A 17,089-nucleotide genomic window follows, 5' to 3' on the forward strand; every position below is an offset into this window, starting at 1 on the left:
ATAGAAAAAACAGAGAGAGGTTAGAGAACAAGAAACAACATATCACACACTACAATGCCAGTAAAACGGTATCAGATAAGTCCTGTCTTCTTAACTCTGTGCATTATGTATCTGTGACTTTGCATAAAACTGAACAATTACCACACATACAGCGTCCACTTCAGGTGTTCTGATACAGCGGCCGACCCACTGTCACTCTGACATACTGTACTCACACACACTGAGCAAGACACAGCATGTGCAAAAGCCATTACGAAACACAAGAAATACAAATGAGTAAATAAAACAACTTACTATGATCACAGACAAATTCTGAACACATCTTCAAGCAATGTTTTTCACCCCATGATGAGATGAAATGAGGCTTTTAAGAGACAAGGTAAACTTGATTGTCTACTTTCTCTCCTGCTGAACTGCTCGTATGTCACTGCCCTGAATGATTTTAGCAAACAATTTGACAAACCGTGTTCTTAACATCAGGAGGTGGATGACTCAAAGCGTCCTCCACTCAAATATTGATAAAGAGAAGAATCTTAATCATTTGTCCAAAGCAAACAGCCAGAACACCCATTGCACTCATACCACATCCTTTACAGCTTTGATTCTTTGATATTTACCTATTTATGTTTCCTACCAAAAGAAAAGATGAATTGTCTTCTTCAAATGTGCAGAATTCATTTCATATCAATTCTATTCAGTTTTACCTTTGATAATATGCTATTTCACCGACACTGTCACTTAAAAACACAGCCTCTATATAAATAATACTAACACTAATGCTAATGCTAACTATACTTTGATATTTATTTATTTTTCCTACCAAAAGAAAAGACGAATTTTCTTCTTTAAATGTGCAGAATCAATTCATATCAGTTCTATTCAGTTTTATCTTTGATAATATTATATTTTACCAACACTGCCACTTAAAAACACAGCTTGTATATAAATAATACTAACACTAATGCTAATGCTAACTATACTTTGATATTTATTTATTTTTCCTACCAAAAGAAAAGACAAATTCTCTTCTTCAAATGTGCAGAATCAATTCATATCAGTTCTATTCAGTTTTATCTTTGATAATATTATATTTTCCCAACACTGCCACTTAAAAACACAGCTTCTATATAAAAAACACTAACACTGATGCTAATGCTAACTCTACTGTTACCTAACACCACTACCTGACAAACATTATATTCAACAACACCAATTACCTTCAGCTGCTAGTTCGTTAATGTAATTTAAACTTTGCTTTGTGTGTAAACACACTAATTAGCACTAGCTTGACTAATTAGCTTGTGCGCTGACAGACCATGTAAAGCAATACCTAATTAAGGCAAGTTACGGAAAAAAAAAAATAACAAAACAAACAACTTATAATGTTGATAATCACTACTGTCTCTTAATAATGATGAGGCTGTACATTTACAGTTGTTATGTATGACTCATAAACCTGCAGGTGACAGGAGAAACCTAGCTAACATTGCTAATTTATGCTAGCATTTATTGCTAGTCTTGTAAATGTTAATCACAACTATCCTGTGGCCATAGTCAGAGGACTGAGAATGTGTACAGTAGATATATGAAAATAGATTCTAGAAGGTCTAAATACAGTTTGAATGAACTAATAGAACATTTTACCGGTAGTCAGAATGATTTGATATAATTATAATTTGTTTTATTTTTCCACTTGTTTTGATTGTACATATACCTACACTGTATTATGAGACAGACCTCAAAAAAGTCAATTTTCTTCTCACTGGTGCGTTTGTGATTTCAGTGTCAGGATGTTTAGAAGATATGTGGCTTGTAAAAAGTGGACCTAGGTTTTACTAGGCTGATTTTAGGGCAAAAAACAGTCAAAATCCGTAAATCAAATTCACTTCTCCTATTGGATGAACAGAACTGGATCTGCTTCTAGTCTCCAAAAAAAAAAAAAAAAAAAGGGGGGGGGGGGGCATTGGAGAAACCACGTGACACTAAAATAACAAATCATCCTCCAGTGATCATCTTAAAAGGTCTTTGTTAAAGACTTCTAATATTATTAAAGTAAATAAGACTGTTATGATTAAAAAAAACAAAAACAAAAAAAAAACATTAACATTGTATTTCTGGAGAAGTTGACGTTTCTTTAGGATGAGATTAAAATTTGTGTGGATGGATTTTTTTGACATAAACATCTAGTGGCTATCAGCGTGTAGACACATGTATGTTGGCTTTTGAGCTGAGACTATCAGTTATTTTTGCAATCAATTAATTTATTGATTATTTCCTTCAATCCAACTCAATTAAACAATTATTAGAAATGGCAAAAAAAAAAAAAAAAAAGTGAAATTGTGAAACAGACATGTCTGAAAATGACAAACAACTTGTCCTTTATTCCAGAACCAACTGAAACAGCAACCACAAATAGTATAAAAGTCAAAGGATATTTGAAAAACATCTATGTAGAAATAACTACAATAAGAACAGTATAAAAGTATATATAAAAATATCTTTAGATATAAACAACAAGCAAGTCAATGACATCTCCAAACAATATGTCACTGCAGTCTTCAACACATATGGATCCAACTTATGAAGAACTTAAGATGAAACTAACATAAAACTGAAAAAAATAAAGACAAATATTTTAATGTTTGTGGTAAAGATTAAGGTTCTAATTTAGAAAAGTGAAAATATAGACATATTTTCTGTCTTTTTGTACTTGTCTTCTTCTGAGCTATGCTCCATGTTGTTTGTGTTGATCCTGGTGTCATGTGCGTCACAATAAGCGTCCGTGTGAAACACAACAGTGGAACCAATGTTTAACAGCAGTGAAATTAACCCTTTCAGCATAGTGGTCACTACAGTGAACAGGTATTCTCCAGCTGTTCTCTTATATATTCATGGGTTTTGTTGTTTTAGTTCCACATCAGCCAACACAGTGGACAATTATGCAGCATCCCAAACACTGCAATTGATACCGTTATTGTAAATTTACAGTTCTTTATACGCCTAATCTGCAGTGATATGTTTAAGTGTAAAAAATTGCTTGATATTGTTATTAGACTGTAATTAACAGTTTTGTTTTGTTTTTTTTAACTAAAAGGTGTTTTTTTTTTTGCATATTATCTCCATGAAGTAATAACTAGTATTAGACAAAACATTGGATTAGCAGCATTTAACATGTTTTTATTAAATAGTTTTCAAACAGTAAATCAGTAAATACATGTTTCGTTGCTTCAAAAATTAAATGCATAGTGTCCAGCTTGGTGGACCTTTTTGCAACTCCATGAAAAATAAGTTCATACACTTCTTTTTTTCAATTGCACTGTTTTTTTAATGCCTAAAGAGGAATAAAAACACTCAGGAAAAAAACTTTAAGGTTCTCATAATTCATGCATGAAAGGGTTAAGGAAACAAAGCTTTCATTCAGGAAAATTATAATCAATTTTTTTTTTTTTTAATTGATTGGAGTTGATTAACCCATAAAGACCCAAACAGCCACTGGCAACTAAAAACATCAACTGATTTAAAATGTTTAATAACTTCTGATCCACTAATCCTATCCATGTAAATACAGTAATTGGTGTAAAATACAGTTTGTCATCTTTTCATGGTCATCAGATATGACTAATTTGGACGTTCAGAGGCTCCGTAGTTACCGTGGAAACACCGTCATCTTCTACAACATTGATTCACCAGTAAAACCAATGGAGTTGGATCAATGACAGTGGATGGAGACTTGAAGTCACTTTTTCTTCAGTTTTCTCTGTTTCTGATATAACAACCTTCAATTTTGATCAAAGGTTTTATGAACAACTACATTATTAGTAAATTAAATATAGGAAAATACATGATTTTCACTGAAAAAAAAGCAAAATACAGAGAATAAAATTTTAACAAATGGACTGTTGAGTCGCATTATGTAATAAATTCCCATTATGTAATAGAAGTTCAAAATGTAATAAGAATGTCACGTCATCTTGTAATAAAGCCGAGTTAAGTAATAAACTGACGCATTTTGTAATAAAATACGTCAGCGCATTATGTAGTAAATTTTTTCACGTTATGTAGTAAGTTATTACAATTTGAGAAATTTATTACAAAATGCACTTGACACATTTTTATTTTCAGGAAAATGGACTGGAGCTTATCTCTGTGATATAAAGCGATAAAACACACAATAAATGTTTGCTGTTCAATCTGAGGGTTAGGGTTAGGTTGTCAAGGAACATTTTTCCAAGATCATAAGATACAGTATCAGACACAACTGATACGGTAATAGAATAACAATGTGCTCAATTAATCTTTAAACTGTGTGGTTAAAGTTCTGATTACATTACCTGTAGCTCCTGTGACTAATTTCTTCTAAATTGCTCCGAAATGATATTAATTTGGATTGTTATTACATAATGAACCATGTTATTGCATTTTTTTTTTTTTTAAATAAAATGTGTCAAGTGCATTTTGTAATAAATTTCTCAAATTGTAATAACTTACTACATAATGTGAAAAAATTCCTATATAATGCGTTGATGTAGTTTATTACAAAATGCGTCAGTTTATCACATAATGCGGCTTTATTACAAGATGATGTGACATTCTCATTACATTTTGAACTTTTATTACATAATGGGAATTTATTACATAATGTGGCTCAACATGGACATAAATCACTAAAGAACGGCTAAATAGAGAGAAGAATTCATTTGGGAACTGCCACAAACGTAGCTCTTGGTCTTAATGGGTTAATCAATTAATTGTTTCAGCTCTAGTTGGCTTCATTGTTATTGTTGTCTGTAAATTGGAACATTTACTCCAAAAAAATGTCTGATCAGGCCAGTGTAAAGAATCCCACCGTGACGGAGCTACTTGTGTCACTTGTGTGTGTGTGTGTGTGTGTGTGTGTGTGTGTGTGTGTCAGAGGTGCTTGTTCCATTGGTTGACACCTGTCACTACTCATCAACAACCCACTAACCCCCTGTAGACGTCTCTCTGCCTGTGTTGTCCTCATCGCTCTAATTCACTCCCTCGCACTTATTGTCGCCTGTTTCACATCATTGGTCTTTTCCCATTTTAATCCCCCCCACCCACTGCCCTTTTGTCTTTGTGTGTTTCTCTAACAGACACATCCACAGACACAAACCCACATTATTTCCACTTCTTTCTTCCTCTGCTGTCTTCCTACTGCTCTACTGTAACATCTATTCTATTTCTCCTCCGATGTGCTATAATGAAGTGTCTAGGCCTCTCTCTAAAGTGCTAAATGAGATTCTCGGGCCTCCAGGGTTTGATGCCGAGCGCAGTGTGTGTGTGTGTGTGTGTGTGTTCATGTGTGTGTGTTTGAGAAGAAGAGCAGGAAAGAGACAGATGGAGACGCATACTTAGTGCACATAATGTCTACGTTCAAAGATTCAAAGAGTCAGTGTCGGTACATCCACCTATGTGCAGGACTGTGCATGTACATGGAGTATGTGTAGGTGTGTAGGTGTGTGTGTAGGTGTGTGTGTTGTGTGGCTTAGGGGAGAGAGCAGTCACACAAAGCAATAAAGCCAGAAGCGCTGGTTTACACAGGCCATTGGATTACACCGGCAACCCCTGGGGGAAATACAGAGAGAAGGGAAGGAAGTCTAGACATAACTCGAAAATACGTAAGCGCCCTTTACCTCCAAGTCCCACATCAGGTTAAATAAAAGGAATTGGATCAAGGCGGTGTTTTCGACACGTTGTCACCAGGTGTCCGTGGATTCTCGAACATCTAGTATCACTGTGACACATGCTAATGGTTTAGCATGAGCGGACATGTTTTTAATTCAACTATAGGACGGCGTTGAGCCAATCAAACCCAAGACAATGGTCAAAAAGGTTATGTCAAGGTAAGGTCTGAGTTAACCAAGGCGTTCAGATCTTCAAAGATGGGTGGTACACATGAATTTTTGTTCCGACTTGTGTTAACTCTTTCCCCGCCATTGACGAGATATTCCATCAATTGCTTCCCAACAATAGTTTTACTGCTACAGACATTTGAAATGTCGCCCATTATAAGTAAATGGGGGAAAAAAAAGATTTAAAAAATTCATAAAAAATGTTATCTTTGACCTATTTTTTGCCTAAAATGTAATGACATCTATTCTCAGTCACTGGCAATGTATAAACCCATTTTGGTGTGAATCAACCAATAATTCTGCTGCTACAGACATTTGAAATTTTGCCCATTATAAGTAAATGGGAAAAAAAAGCTTTTAAAACTACATAAAAAATGTGAACTTTGACCTACTGTTCCCAAAATTGGGTCACTGGTAATCTATAAACCCAATTTGGTATGAATTCAACCAACAGTTTTGCTGCTAGAGTGTTAATAGGCAAACAAGCTAACAAACCAAACCAAAAATGTATGTATGTATGTATCAGTGTATATATGTATTTGTATATGTATATGTAAGTGTATGTGCATGGGTATGTAGATGTGTGTATATGTATATATGTGTATATATGTAAATGTAAGTCTATGTGTATGTATATATATGTATATAATGGTATATGTGGATGTGTATATATGTGTATATGTATATGTGTATGTGTATATATATATGCGTGTGTGTGTGTGTGTATGCATGTGTATATGTATGTATGTATATATGTACATATTTTTGGTTTAGACAACGGGGTGAGAGCTAATAAGCTATGCTTCTTCGAATATGACTTTTTTTCTTTTTTCTTTTTTGTGTGTATTATCATTTTTGCTTCCTTGAATTTTCATTTCTATATTATGTTGTGCAAAGAAGTCAATTAGTAGCAATCAGGAAGCTTATATCATTTCCATATTCGAAAAAAAAAAAAAAAAAGCCTTTGCCACCATTTTGGAAGGGCGGAGTAAAAGTAATTCTGTAATAATAATAATAATAATAATAATAATAATAATAATAATAATAATGATGATGATGATGATGATGATGATGATGATGATGATAATAATAATAATAATAATAATAATAATACATCATGAGCTATCATCTGACTTACTGAAGACAAGACAGCAAAAAAATTATCGTTAAATTATTAAACCACTTAACTTTGAGTTGTTGTTGATCTCTATGCAGTTTTCATTTACTTTAAGTTCAGCATTTAGCAGATTATGTAAGGAACCACTTTTCGCTTGTTAATTCCTCTCATAAAAAAACTAAGACTGAATAAGAAAAAGGCAGAAATAGATGTGATGAGAGCGCCCATGAGCTCTGTGTGTGTATGTTTTTTTTTTTCTAGGAATATAAATCCACTTTCTGGATTAGAACGATTAAATGAAGCTGTAAAAGGTCAAACAAATTATTCTTTGACTCCAAAAAGTCACTGCTCCAATCAAAGTCAATGGAGCAGCACCAGATTCTACATCTTAATGATATCGCTGATTACAAACTCAGCTCGCGATTTCTAGCTTCGGAGGAGAGTGGTTTATGTTGGCATGCGATTAATTCTACTCCCCCCGGGTCTCAGTGGTAACCGGTGTGAGTTTATAAATCGCCTTCTCCATTCAGCTGTGCTGGAAGGTGGATGTATGCACTGCAAACCCACTTCATTAATAACTTAACACTGATGTATAATGTAAGTAACAACCGCGGTCGCCCTGAATCCTGTTTCTCCTCGTCTTCTCAACCCTCTTGCCGTCTTCCCCTTCATGTTTTGCTTCATCCTCGCCGTATACTTTCATCTCTTTATCTTTTTATATCTCTTATGCGTTTCTTTTATTCAATCCTCACATTAACACTCTCGCTTCCTCGGTCCTCACATCAAGAGATGCACGGTGAGTGTTTGTCCCATGAGATCAAACTAATGATGATACTCAGGCTGTTGGAGATAAAGCCAATACATTACGACAACCGTGGTTAAATATTGCATGTGGCTTTGAGGAGAAGCACATATAGAGTTCTTGCATCACTTTTTAGACTTCTTGAGAATCATTTCCTTGGTATTTTTAAATCCAACATTGAAAAACCTTCCATGAACTACCCGTTTTAACCTTGTTGACTAGAGACTATTTTTGGTAATTTCCACATGTATTACAAGACAGCAGTCGCTTTTCTGTTGGACATCTGTTCAAAACTTTACAGATATTTACTAAATGTCGAAAAAACAGAAGTGCGTAATGTTGGTTTTTCCATTTAATCATAAATGCTATGATTTGTTTATTTATTATCGCGAGATGACACGAGAAGCTATTCCATAAACATAGCGACGAACGTAAACATGGTGTTTCATTTACTGTATATTCATTATTATTATTATTATATATTACACTAGGGTTGAAAGATATTGTCATCATATCGATATCTAGATATGAACATTCAAGATATTAATATCGAAAAAGCTCTCTCTCTCTCTCTCTCTCTCTCTCTCTCTATCTATCTATCTATCTATCTATCTATCTATCTATCTATCTATCTATCTATCTATCTATCTATCCTCTCTCTCTCTCTCTCTCTCTCTATCTATCTCTCTCTCTCTATCCTCTCTCTCTCTCTCTCTCTCTCTCTCTCTCTCTCTCTCTATCTATCTATCTATCTATCTATCTATCTATCTATCTATCTATCTATCTATCTATCTATCTATCTATCTATCTATCTATCTATCTATCTATCTATCCTCTCTCTCTCTCTCTCTATCTATCCTCGCTCTCTCTCTCTCCTCTCTCTCTATCTATCCTCTCTCTCTCTCTCTCTATATATATATATATATCTATCCTCTCTCTCTCTCTCTCTATCTATCCTCTCTCTCTCTCTCTCTCTCTCTATCTATCCTCTCTATCTATCTATCTATCTATCTATCTATCTATCTATCTATCTATCTATCTATCTATCTATCTATCTATCTATCTATCTATCTATCTATCTATCTATCTATCTATCGACCTACCTACCTATATCTGTACCTGCTTTGTTAGGTACCATGAAGTAATGGTACTAATGTAAGAACTGATGTTCAAAGTTATAATGTGGATGTTGACAGGTGTCTGGATCAGCACTTATGGTGTTCTAATGTTCTAAAATACATGTTCTTTTCACCTTACACATGTTTTTCTCATATGTTTTATATATATTTTGTATTTACTTGACTAATTTTGTCTTGGTTTGCCACTTACGAGTAAGGAACCAAATATGGTAACTTCACTGACCTTGATTTTCTACATAATAAAAAATTGTGAAAAATTTCACAGAAGTAATAACGTCTTGTTAGGTCCTCCAATAACAAACTGCGGTTGAAATGTTGAATTTCAGAGTATTTCTACGAGTGAACTATAAAGGGTTAATCGTCTTGCCGTCTAAACCAACCGGCGTGGTGAATAGTGTTAGTTGATTAGTGCAGCTACTTGATGTTTTGCTGTTCGGATCTGATTTTGTCTTGTTAGTTGGGTTCAGTTTCGGGTTCGGCTGGTGGTGTACTGACCCGTACCTCCATCTCCTTGAGCACAGGGTGGTCCTCGATGCCCGGGAACAGGACCCTCATGGCGTAAGTGCGATAATCCAAGAAGGGAATCCCGGCTCCGTCTAACTCCTGGGTTAGCTCATGGATGTCGGTCTGGAGCTCAGCAAAAGCTACAAAAACAGAAGCAGATCATTCAAAATGAGAACACACTGTGTTTGATTAGGCTTGACAACATTAATCATCTATAGTTGAGATCATCGTTTATCGAGTCACTGGAGTGATATTTTGCTTTTTTAAACGGAATTAGGCATTCTAAAACATTTCCCTGTGGTCTACATAAACTGTAAATGCTATGTTTGAGTCTGAATTTTTCATTTATTCAACTCCGCAGGTCCATCTTCAACCCTATTTTTGACTAATGACACCAGAAAGGTTGTTTTGAGCACTGACCCTTTAAATGCAAATGAGCCACTTCATGCCCCGCCCCCTCCAGGTTGTTGGCTGTGCTGCTCTGTCCCATTCAACCAACAACTGAACATTTTAGGTAATCGGCTCGAAGTTTGAACATATTTTCAGTATGGACTACAACCGCTGCTGCTGACAAACAATTATGTCGTACTCGGAGAAATGTTCATCGGATGTCTTGACCTTATATATGCAAATGTTGTGACATAACTAGTTATAGACATAACAAATTAAGAAGGAATTAAAAAAGGTTGTAGAAATCCACTTGATTTTTGCCAAAATTAATATAAAGATAGCTTTGCAGCACCTGGAAGGTTCAAATTCAAACTTTATGAACTATTAGGGTCCAAATACACAAATAAATGAACCAAAGACTAATAAAAGTGGGTTTCGCAAAATATAACCCCTTTAACGAAGTAACCAAGAGACACTCCCATTTAAGTATATGTTCTTTTACGTCTACCAGCCAAAATGTCAACATGTTTTTTGAGCTGTAAACTGTATTATATGACTTAATTATGATGAGACAAATTGATACTAGTGACAATACACACAAAAGTCCACCAACTATAAATACTTAAGACGGATGTAACCCTTTAAAACCTGACGTATCATCACTGACACACCCTCCGCATATGCAGTTCAAATGTACAATTGTAAAAATTCCAACGGTTTCTGAAACCTTAGACATTGCACTTTATTGACTTTATTGGGTTATTACGGTAATTTCACTCACGCCTGTACAAGAAGCTGGAGAAGAAGCCATTTTAGCAGAATTATAACATGCAGTAAATTGTAAATGACTGCTAGATTTTGAAAGATCTGTGGGAAAAAAAAAGCTCTGGAACAATGGGCAAGTGGACTCATTCACAGAATATTTTCTAACCTTTTTATGGTCAAAATAAGAAAAAAAGTCAAGGCGGACCATTTTAGGTTTGGGTTTAAAGGGTTAATATGCTCTGTTTTGACTCATCTTCAGCTTTTCCACCTCGATGATCCCAGCAGAGTCATAAATGTTCTAAAAAACACATGTTAGAGACTGTAATCAGTTCAGTCCATGTGTCCTTCAGTCAAACTCTGACAAACCTTTTTCATTTTCCAACCGAAACTAAAACCTTTATAACAGTTGTTCCCAACCTTTTTTGGCTCGTGACCCCATTTTAACATCACATATTTCTGGTGACCCCAGACATTCAAAACGGAGACACTTTTCTTTTGTAGATGTCTTAGCGAGGCCAGGCGGGTGAAGAAATCTTTTCATTCTCTGTTCGGTCTGGTTTTGACTGTGTCTGGGCAGGTGAAAATGTGGTAACGCATGCAGTCACATGATCGGGTCATTCAAGATATGCTCTCTCATATGTTATACAATGCATTTTATTTGAACTTGATTTTTATTAGGAAAAATATGTGGTGTTTTAATCACAATGAAATATATACTGAATCATTAAAAAATATTTTTTATTAGCAATTTATTTACATTTTTTTTATCAATTACTAGAAATTTCAAGTGGCCCCATATGAATTCCAGGCCCCAAGGTTGAAAAACACTGCTTTATAATCACTTACTTTCAGAAGCACCAGACTCAAAACGGGATAAAACCACTGCTTCACTTCATTTTTTTTTTTTTTTTTTTTCTTGGGGTTTAAGTGGAGCTTAGGAAAATACTGAATGATGGCAAGAGCAGCAAAAAATATTCCAAATGAGCTGTAGTTTTCATTGGGTAATAAAACCAGTAGAGAAACTCCATCTAACCCTGCCTCATACAGTCAAGGGTCTCTGTCATGAGAATGCCCCTGAACTACTCCCATAATCATTCCTGTATCGACCTCTTTTTGATTTTCTAATACTTTTTTTTAGCTGAACTCCCCTTTTAATATATCATTGCTAATTTACACTTTACATTCTATTATAGTTTAATCTTTATACCACTTATTTATTCTTATTCTACTTTTTTTTTTGGCATTTAACGATGACGTGAGAGAGAAATTATCTTGATTCTCTGTATGTCCTGTGCATCTAGTGAATGGGATTATAATATATTTATACCATTTATATAAACCAGGTACATATGGGTTAATTCTGCTGCCGGTGCCCTTGACCATGGTTCTGATGAAGATCTGGAATTGGTCACCATGTGCCTTCCATGGCAGCTCACTGATACTAATGTGTGCTAATGCTAATGCTAACACTTCCTATTTTAGGCTAAAAGCTGTAAATAGCTATAGCTATACATAATATAATAAAAGCTATGATATTTACAGCTTTGTAAATATTATAAAGTGGAGGATGAGAGTAGCAGCATGGTGTCTGGGTCTTACAAAAAGGGCCAAACATAAATACATATAAAGGTCAGCCATGATCGGGACTCCCAAAGGGCAATAAATGAGATGTGAAATGCAGAGACACAAGGGAATCCAGGGATAGACATTCACACGGTGACAGTAGCAGATCCAGAATCAGTTATTTAGCTGCTTCCCGAGAAGATGTTTTCACATGTTCTGGGAAAGTAAATTTTTTTGTTGTGCCTCAGTGAAACATGCCCCAAATTTTGATTAAAACCCGAAAAAAAGAAAACTGAACGTCTTCCTTTGAATCTGATTCTTACTTGTTAAAAACAAAACAAAACAAAAAGTCAAAACAATGAATGAAATAGAGAGAAAAGCACAAGCAGGAGACAGAAACAAAGTTCCTGGAAAGGAAAGTCAATTAATTGCATGAGTGGATAATTATTAAGAGAGCGATGTATGAGTTTTCATGCATAATTTCCCCCAGCTGTTATTGGACTGTTGGGTCCACAAGAGAGATGGAGACGAGAAGGAGGAAAGGAGATAACGGAAAGAAGCAAAGAGGAGAATGGGAAGGAGAAGGAGAGGACGGGAAGTGAAAAGGATCGAGCAGACAAGTGATTAGGACTAAAGGGACAAGAGGAAGGACAGGAAGTAAAGATCAGTAGAGAAGAAAAGATGAGAATGGAACCAAAAACAAAGATAACCAAGAAAAGCACTCGGAGAGCGCAGACCTCCGCCAAGACAGATCTGCCCCCTCCTGATTAAAAGTTAGATCCTATTTCAGATGCCCATGTAAACACCTTATTCCAGTTGAAAAACAAAAGTTCGGATTAAATTTAAACCCGATTAAAGTCACTGGTTTAATCCACTTTTAATTCCGACCTAAATTATTCCTCGGACATGTAAACCCTTTATTCCGTTTGGACTTTATTCCTTCCATTCTGCGCATGCTCGTTGTCTTCTCCCGCCGTGATGACGCACACATTCTGCGCTGGCGGAAGAATATGCAATGCAGTCTAGTCAACCCAAACCGTTCCAGTGGGCTATTCTGATGGGATGTACCAGCCTGGAAAACCCTGAAGGAATAGTTCACCACTTGTTTTTTATTCATTCATTTGTCATGCACTAATGAGTTCGATAAGTGGGCTAAACAGTTTGCACTGCAGTGCACCGATTGCCTTGCTCTCGCAGCCCTTCCGTTAGCTTAGCTTAGCCTAGTTTAGCATAATCGCTTCATTCCTATGGTCAGACGTAGCCAGGCTTTTATAGGTGATTTGTAGTATTTTATGAGTGATTTTGTGAAATTCAGTTCTCCCTAATCATTACTTTAGTCTGGTGGGGTCAATATGATCTCAAATTGAGGCTCACATCATGGCGATGTGACTTACTGCACTAATAAAATCTTGGGAAATAAGAACTAATGCAAAGCTAAAACGGTAAAGCAAAGCTAATTTAGCGCATGCATCCCTTCCAACAAAAAGATTTTCCAACTTCTGTCAACACAACAGTCCCAAGATTGTATGAGTGCAGTAAGTTGCAGATCTAAAGAAATAATTAGGGAGAATCGGATTTCAGAAAATCACTTACAAAAGACAACAAATCACCTTTAAAAAACTGGCTATGTGTGACCATGGAAATGCAGTGACTATGCTAAGCTAAGCTAACAGAAGGGCTGCGAGAACAAGGCAACGTGAGCACTGCAGCGCAAACCCTTTAGCTCACTTATCTACCTCATTAATACCTCATGTAAACCTTTATTTGGGTTTAACATTTCCATGTAAACAGAAGAGAAAGCACTTTAGTTCTGAATTAATTTCTTCTGGAAAAATAAATCGGATTTAGAAAACATCATGTAACTGTACCCATTGATATATTAAGCATCAAAAGCTTATGAATACAATATTAAATTGAGTATATAGAATAATTTGTATCTTTTATCAACCAGAGAAGAACGTCCTTCATTGGAATATCTCTGATTTTGACATGATAATATAAATAATGACAGTATTACATTTGTACTAATCTGCCTGTGTGTTCTGGATGTTTTATGTCTCACTACCGCCTTTGGCTCAAAGACAATAGGTTCTATAAACCAGTTAATACACTGGTGCTTCAACTGCAACAAATGCTCTCTGGCAGGCCTTTCCTTGGAAAATTAGGCTTTCAATCCGAGTACAAAAAGAATAAACGTGACCAGATTCTGGGAAATGAATTGGAAAAAATACCACAGTAAATGAAATGCTTATGTAAGTGTGTAAATATGGTTTGTCCATGAATGTGTTTCATAAAAGAAATGAACTTTAACCCGTAAAGATCCAAAAAGCCACTGGCGACCAAACGTATCTACTCATCTATAATGTTTAACCATTTATCAGGCAAGTGACTATTTTTGGTAATTTCCAGATATATTAAATATGGGGCCAATCCAAGAAGCATGTTGGTTTTTATAACATTATACAGTGATTCAGAAATATATTTTAGATATTTTGAAGCTGTAAATTGTGAATATGAGTCATTTTTGTCAGTTTATGACCTTATACCAGTTGTTTTATTGCATGTCTTTGTTTTTAGCGAGTGCTGCTAAGATGTTTTACGGCAAGAAGAGGAAGTTGATGATGTCCAATAACATACAAAGGTTGAAATCTTTAATTTCAGAGTATTTCAATGACTGCCCTATAAAGGGTTAATACCTGTTATCCACTAATCCTATTAAAACAAGTAAATAATTAGTGTAAAATACAGTTTGTCATCTTTTCATGGTCATCAGATATGACCTGTTTGGATGTTCAGAAGCTCTGTAGTTACCATGGAAACACCGTCATCTTCTACAACATTGATTCACCAGTAAAACCCAATGATAATGAATGGAGACACTTCATTTATGTTCACTTATTAATATTGTTGCTGCAAAAGTCACTTTTTCTTCAGTTTTCTCTGTTTCTGATATAATAACCCTCAATTTTCATCTGAGCTTTTATGAATGTCTACATGATTAGTGAATTAAATTTAGGAAAATTCATGATTTACACTGAAAAAAAGGCAAAATACAGAGGATAATATTATAATAAATGGTGATAAATTAAATAAAGGGGTCATATTTTGCTAAATCCACTTTTATTAGTCTTTGGTTCATTTATTTGTGTATTTGGACCCTAATACAGTCTACTCTTGTTAAACCGCCCGCCGTTATACCGCCATTTTCGCTCACCGCCGACCAAAACCATTGCACAAAAATCCCCAATGCATTATTCCATTAGCTACCGCCATTTCCGCCTATCGCCATCCGCCAGCCCAGTTCCATGCACAATCAACACTTATACCATTGATTTCCCGACCGTTATACCGCCAGTGCCACGGCCTTTAACACGGCCTCGGAGGTGCCGCGCCGCGGCGCACCTCGGAGGTGCCGCGGAAACCGGCGTGGAAACCTGGTCGAAATGGCTCTTTGAGTGTTAAAGGTTGCCGATCCCTGCCTTACAACATAACAGAATCAAGATTTATTTAGAAACGCAATTAGAACGGGTTAACGGAGGCAGCATAGACATCATATAGTAAAGACATGCACATTATGGATGCAACCCGTTGTAACGCCATTTTCGCTATACCGCCAATTTGGCCGTGAACGGAAGTTGGCGGTATAACAAGAGTAGAGTGTAGTTCATAATAATTTGAATTTGAACCCTCCAGGTGCTGCAATGCTATCTTTATATCCATTTTAGCAAAAATCTAGTGGATTTTTACAACCTATTTTAATTCCTGCTTAATTTGTCACATCTACAACTAGTTGCATTTGCACATTTAAGGTCAAGACTTCTAATGAACACTTCTCCAAGTACACCATAATTGTAATTGGGCCAGTGCTCAAAACCACCTCTCTGGTGTCATTACTCAGAAATAGATTGGAAGATGGACCTGTGGAGTTGAATTAATGAAGAATTCTGACCCAAGCATAGAAATATTTTAAAATGCAGAATTCCATTAAAAAAGAAAAAAGGGTCATTCCATCCCAAATCAACCAGATTTCAGAAAGTGCCCCACATGACCCCCTCAGAAAATTCTGAAAAAATCCAAACTTGTTCACCTAACAGATAAACAAACACCTCCAAAATTTTAATGTCATATCCATAATAGTTTAGGAGATACAGCCCGTTGAAAATTAATGGTTTCATTGTTTTTTTTTTTAATTTTGCAAATTTGCTTTTCGGCCAACTTTGAGGAGCTATATCTCCTCAGGTATTCAAGCCACACTGCTGAAACTTACTGTCTGGGGTGAAATCCCCCTGAGAAGACCATAATTTGCATCAAAATAATTGTAGGTGCCTTCATGTTTGGTCCATGAGGCCTTGAAATCAGGCCAAAAGGCTAATTCTTCAAAATGTTCTCTCTCTTCAGGCTTGCACTGTGCCATAATGGATGAATGCAGAAACCTAATTTTTTTTTTTTGCATGGATTCTTATGGTCAAGATGTAACAATCTACTGCAAAAAGACTACATTTCAATGAAAAGTGTTGCTGTGAGGCAATGAATAAATTTAATAAAATAGGTCAATTTCAATTTCAATTTTTCACAAAAATACTCTTTATTTGAGCACCCAAATTACCATGTGGCCAGTTAATGAAAATTTTGAAATTTTTACTGTCTTCATATATGTTTCAAGATGTTGTGCACAAAATTTTAGCCTTGGGATAGAACTAGTTCTATTTTTAATACTTTTTTTTACTGCATGATTATATTTTCTTCAAATTGTATACAAACGTAGGTGTAAATGGCATTTTTAACAGTATAATGGCATTGATTATTACACAAGTTATGACAATACTTGAGATATTTGAACTAGGGTGTGGAACTGCATGATGGTTTAGATAGCATAATTATAGATTTCCCAGAACTGGCTCAAGTTAATGCCTGTAGTAGAGACTTCTTGGAAATT

At 35.5% G+C, this 17,089-nt stretch overlaps 1 protein-coding gene across 1 annotated transcript in view; it reads right to left on the reverse strand.

Annotated features, from left to right (window-relative positions):
• LOC115422428 (plexin-A1-like) overlaps positions 1-17,089 on the reverse strand; it is an 837,453-nt gene that overhangs the window by 54,306 nt on the left and 766,058 nt on the right. Inside the window, 1 exon segment of the mRNA XM_030138774.1 lies at positions 9,433-9,575. Within this exon segment, the coding sequence (XP_029994634.1) occupies positions 9,433-9,575 (143 nt within the window).

This window comes from Sphaeramia orbicularis, chromosome 7 (genome assembly GCF_902148855.1).
Source record: "Sphaeramia orbicularis chromosome 7, fSphaOr1.1, whole genome shotgun sequence".
Taxonomy (NCBI): Eukaryota; Metazoa; Chordata; class Actinopteri; order Kurtiformes; family Apogonidae; genus Sphaeramia; species Sphaeramia orbicularis.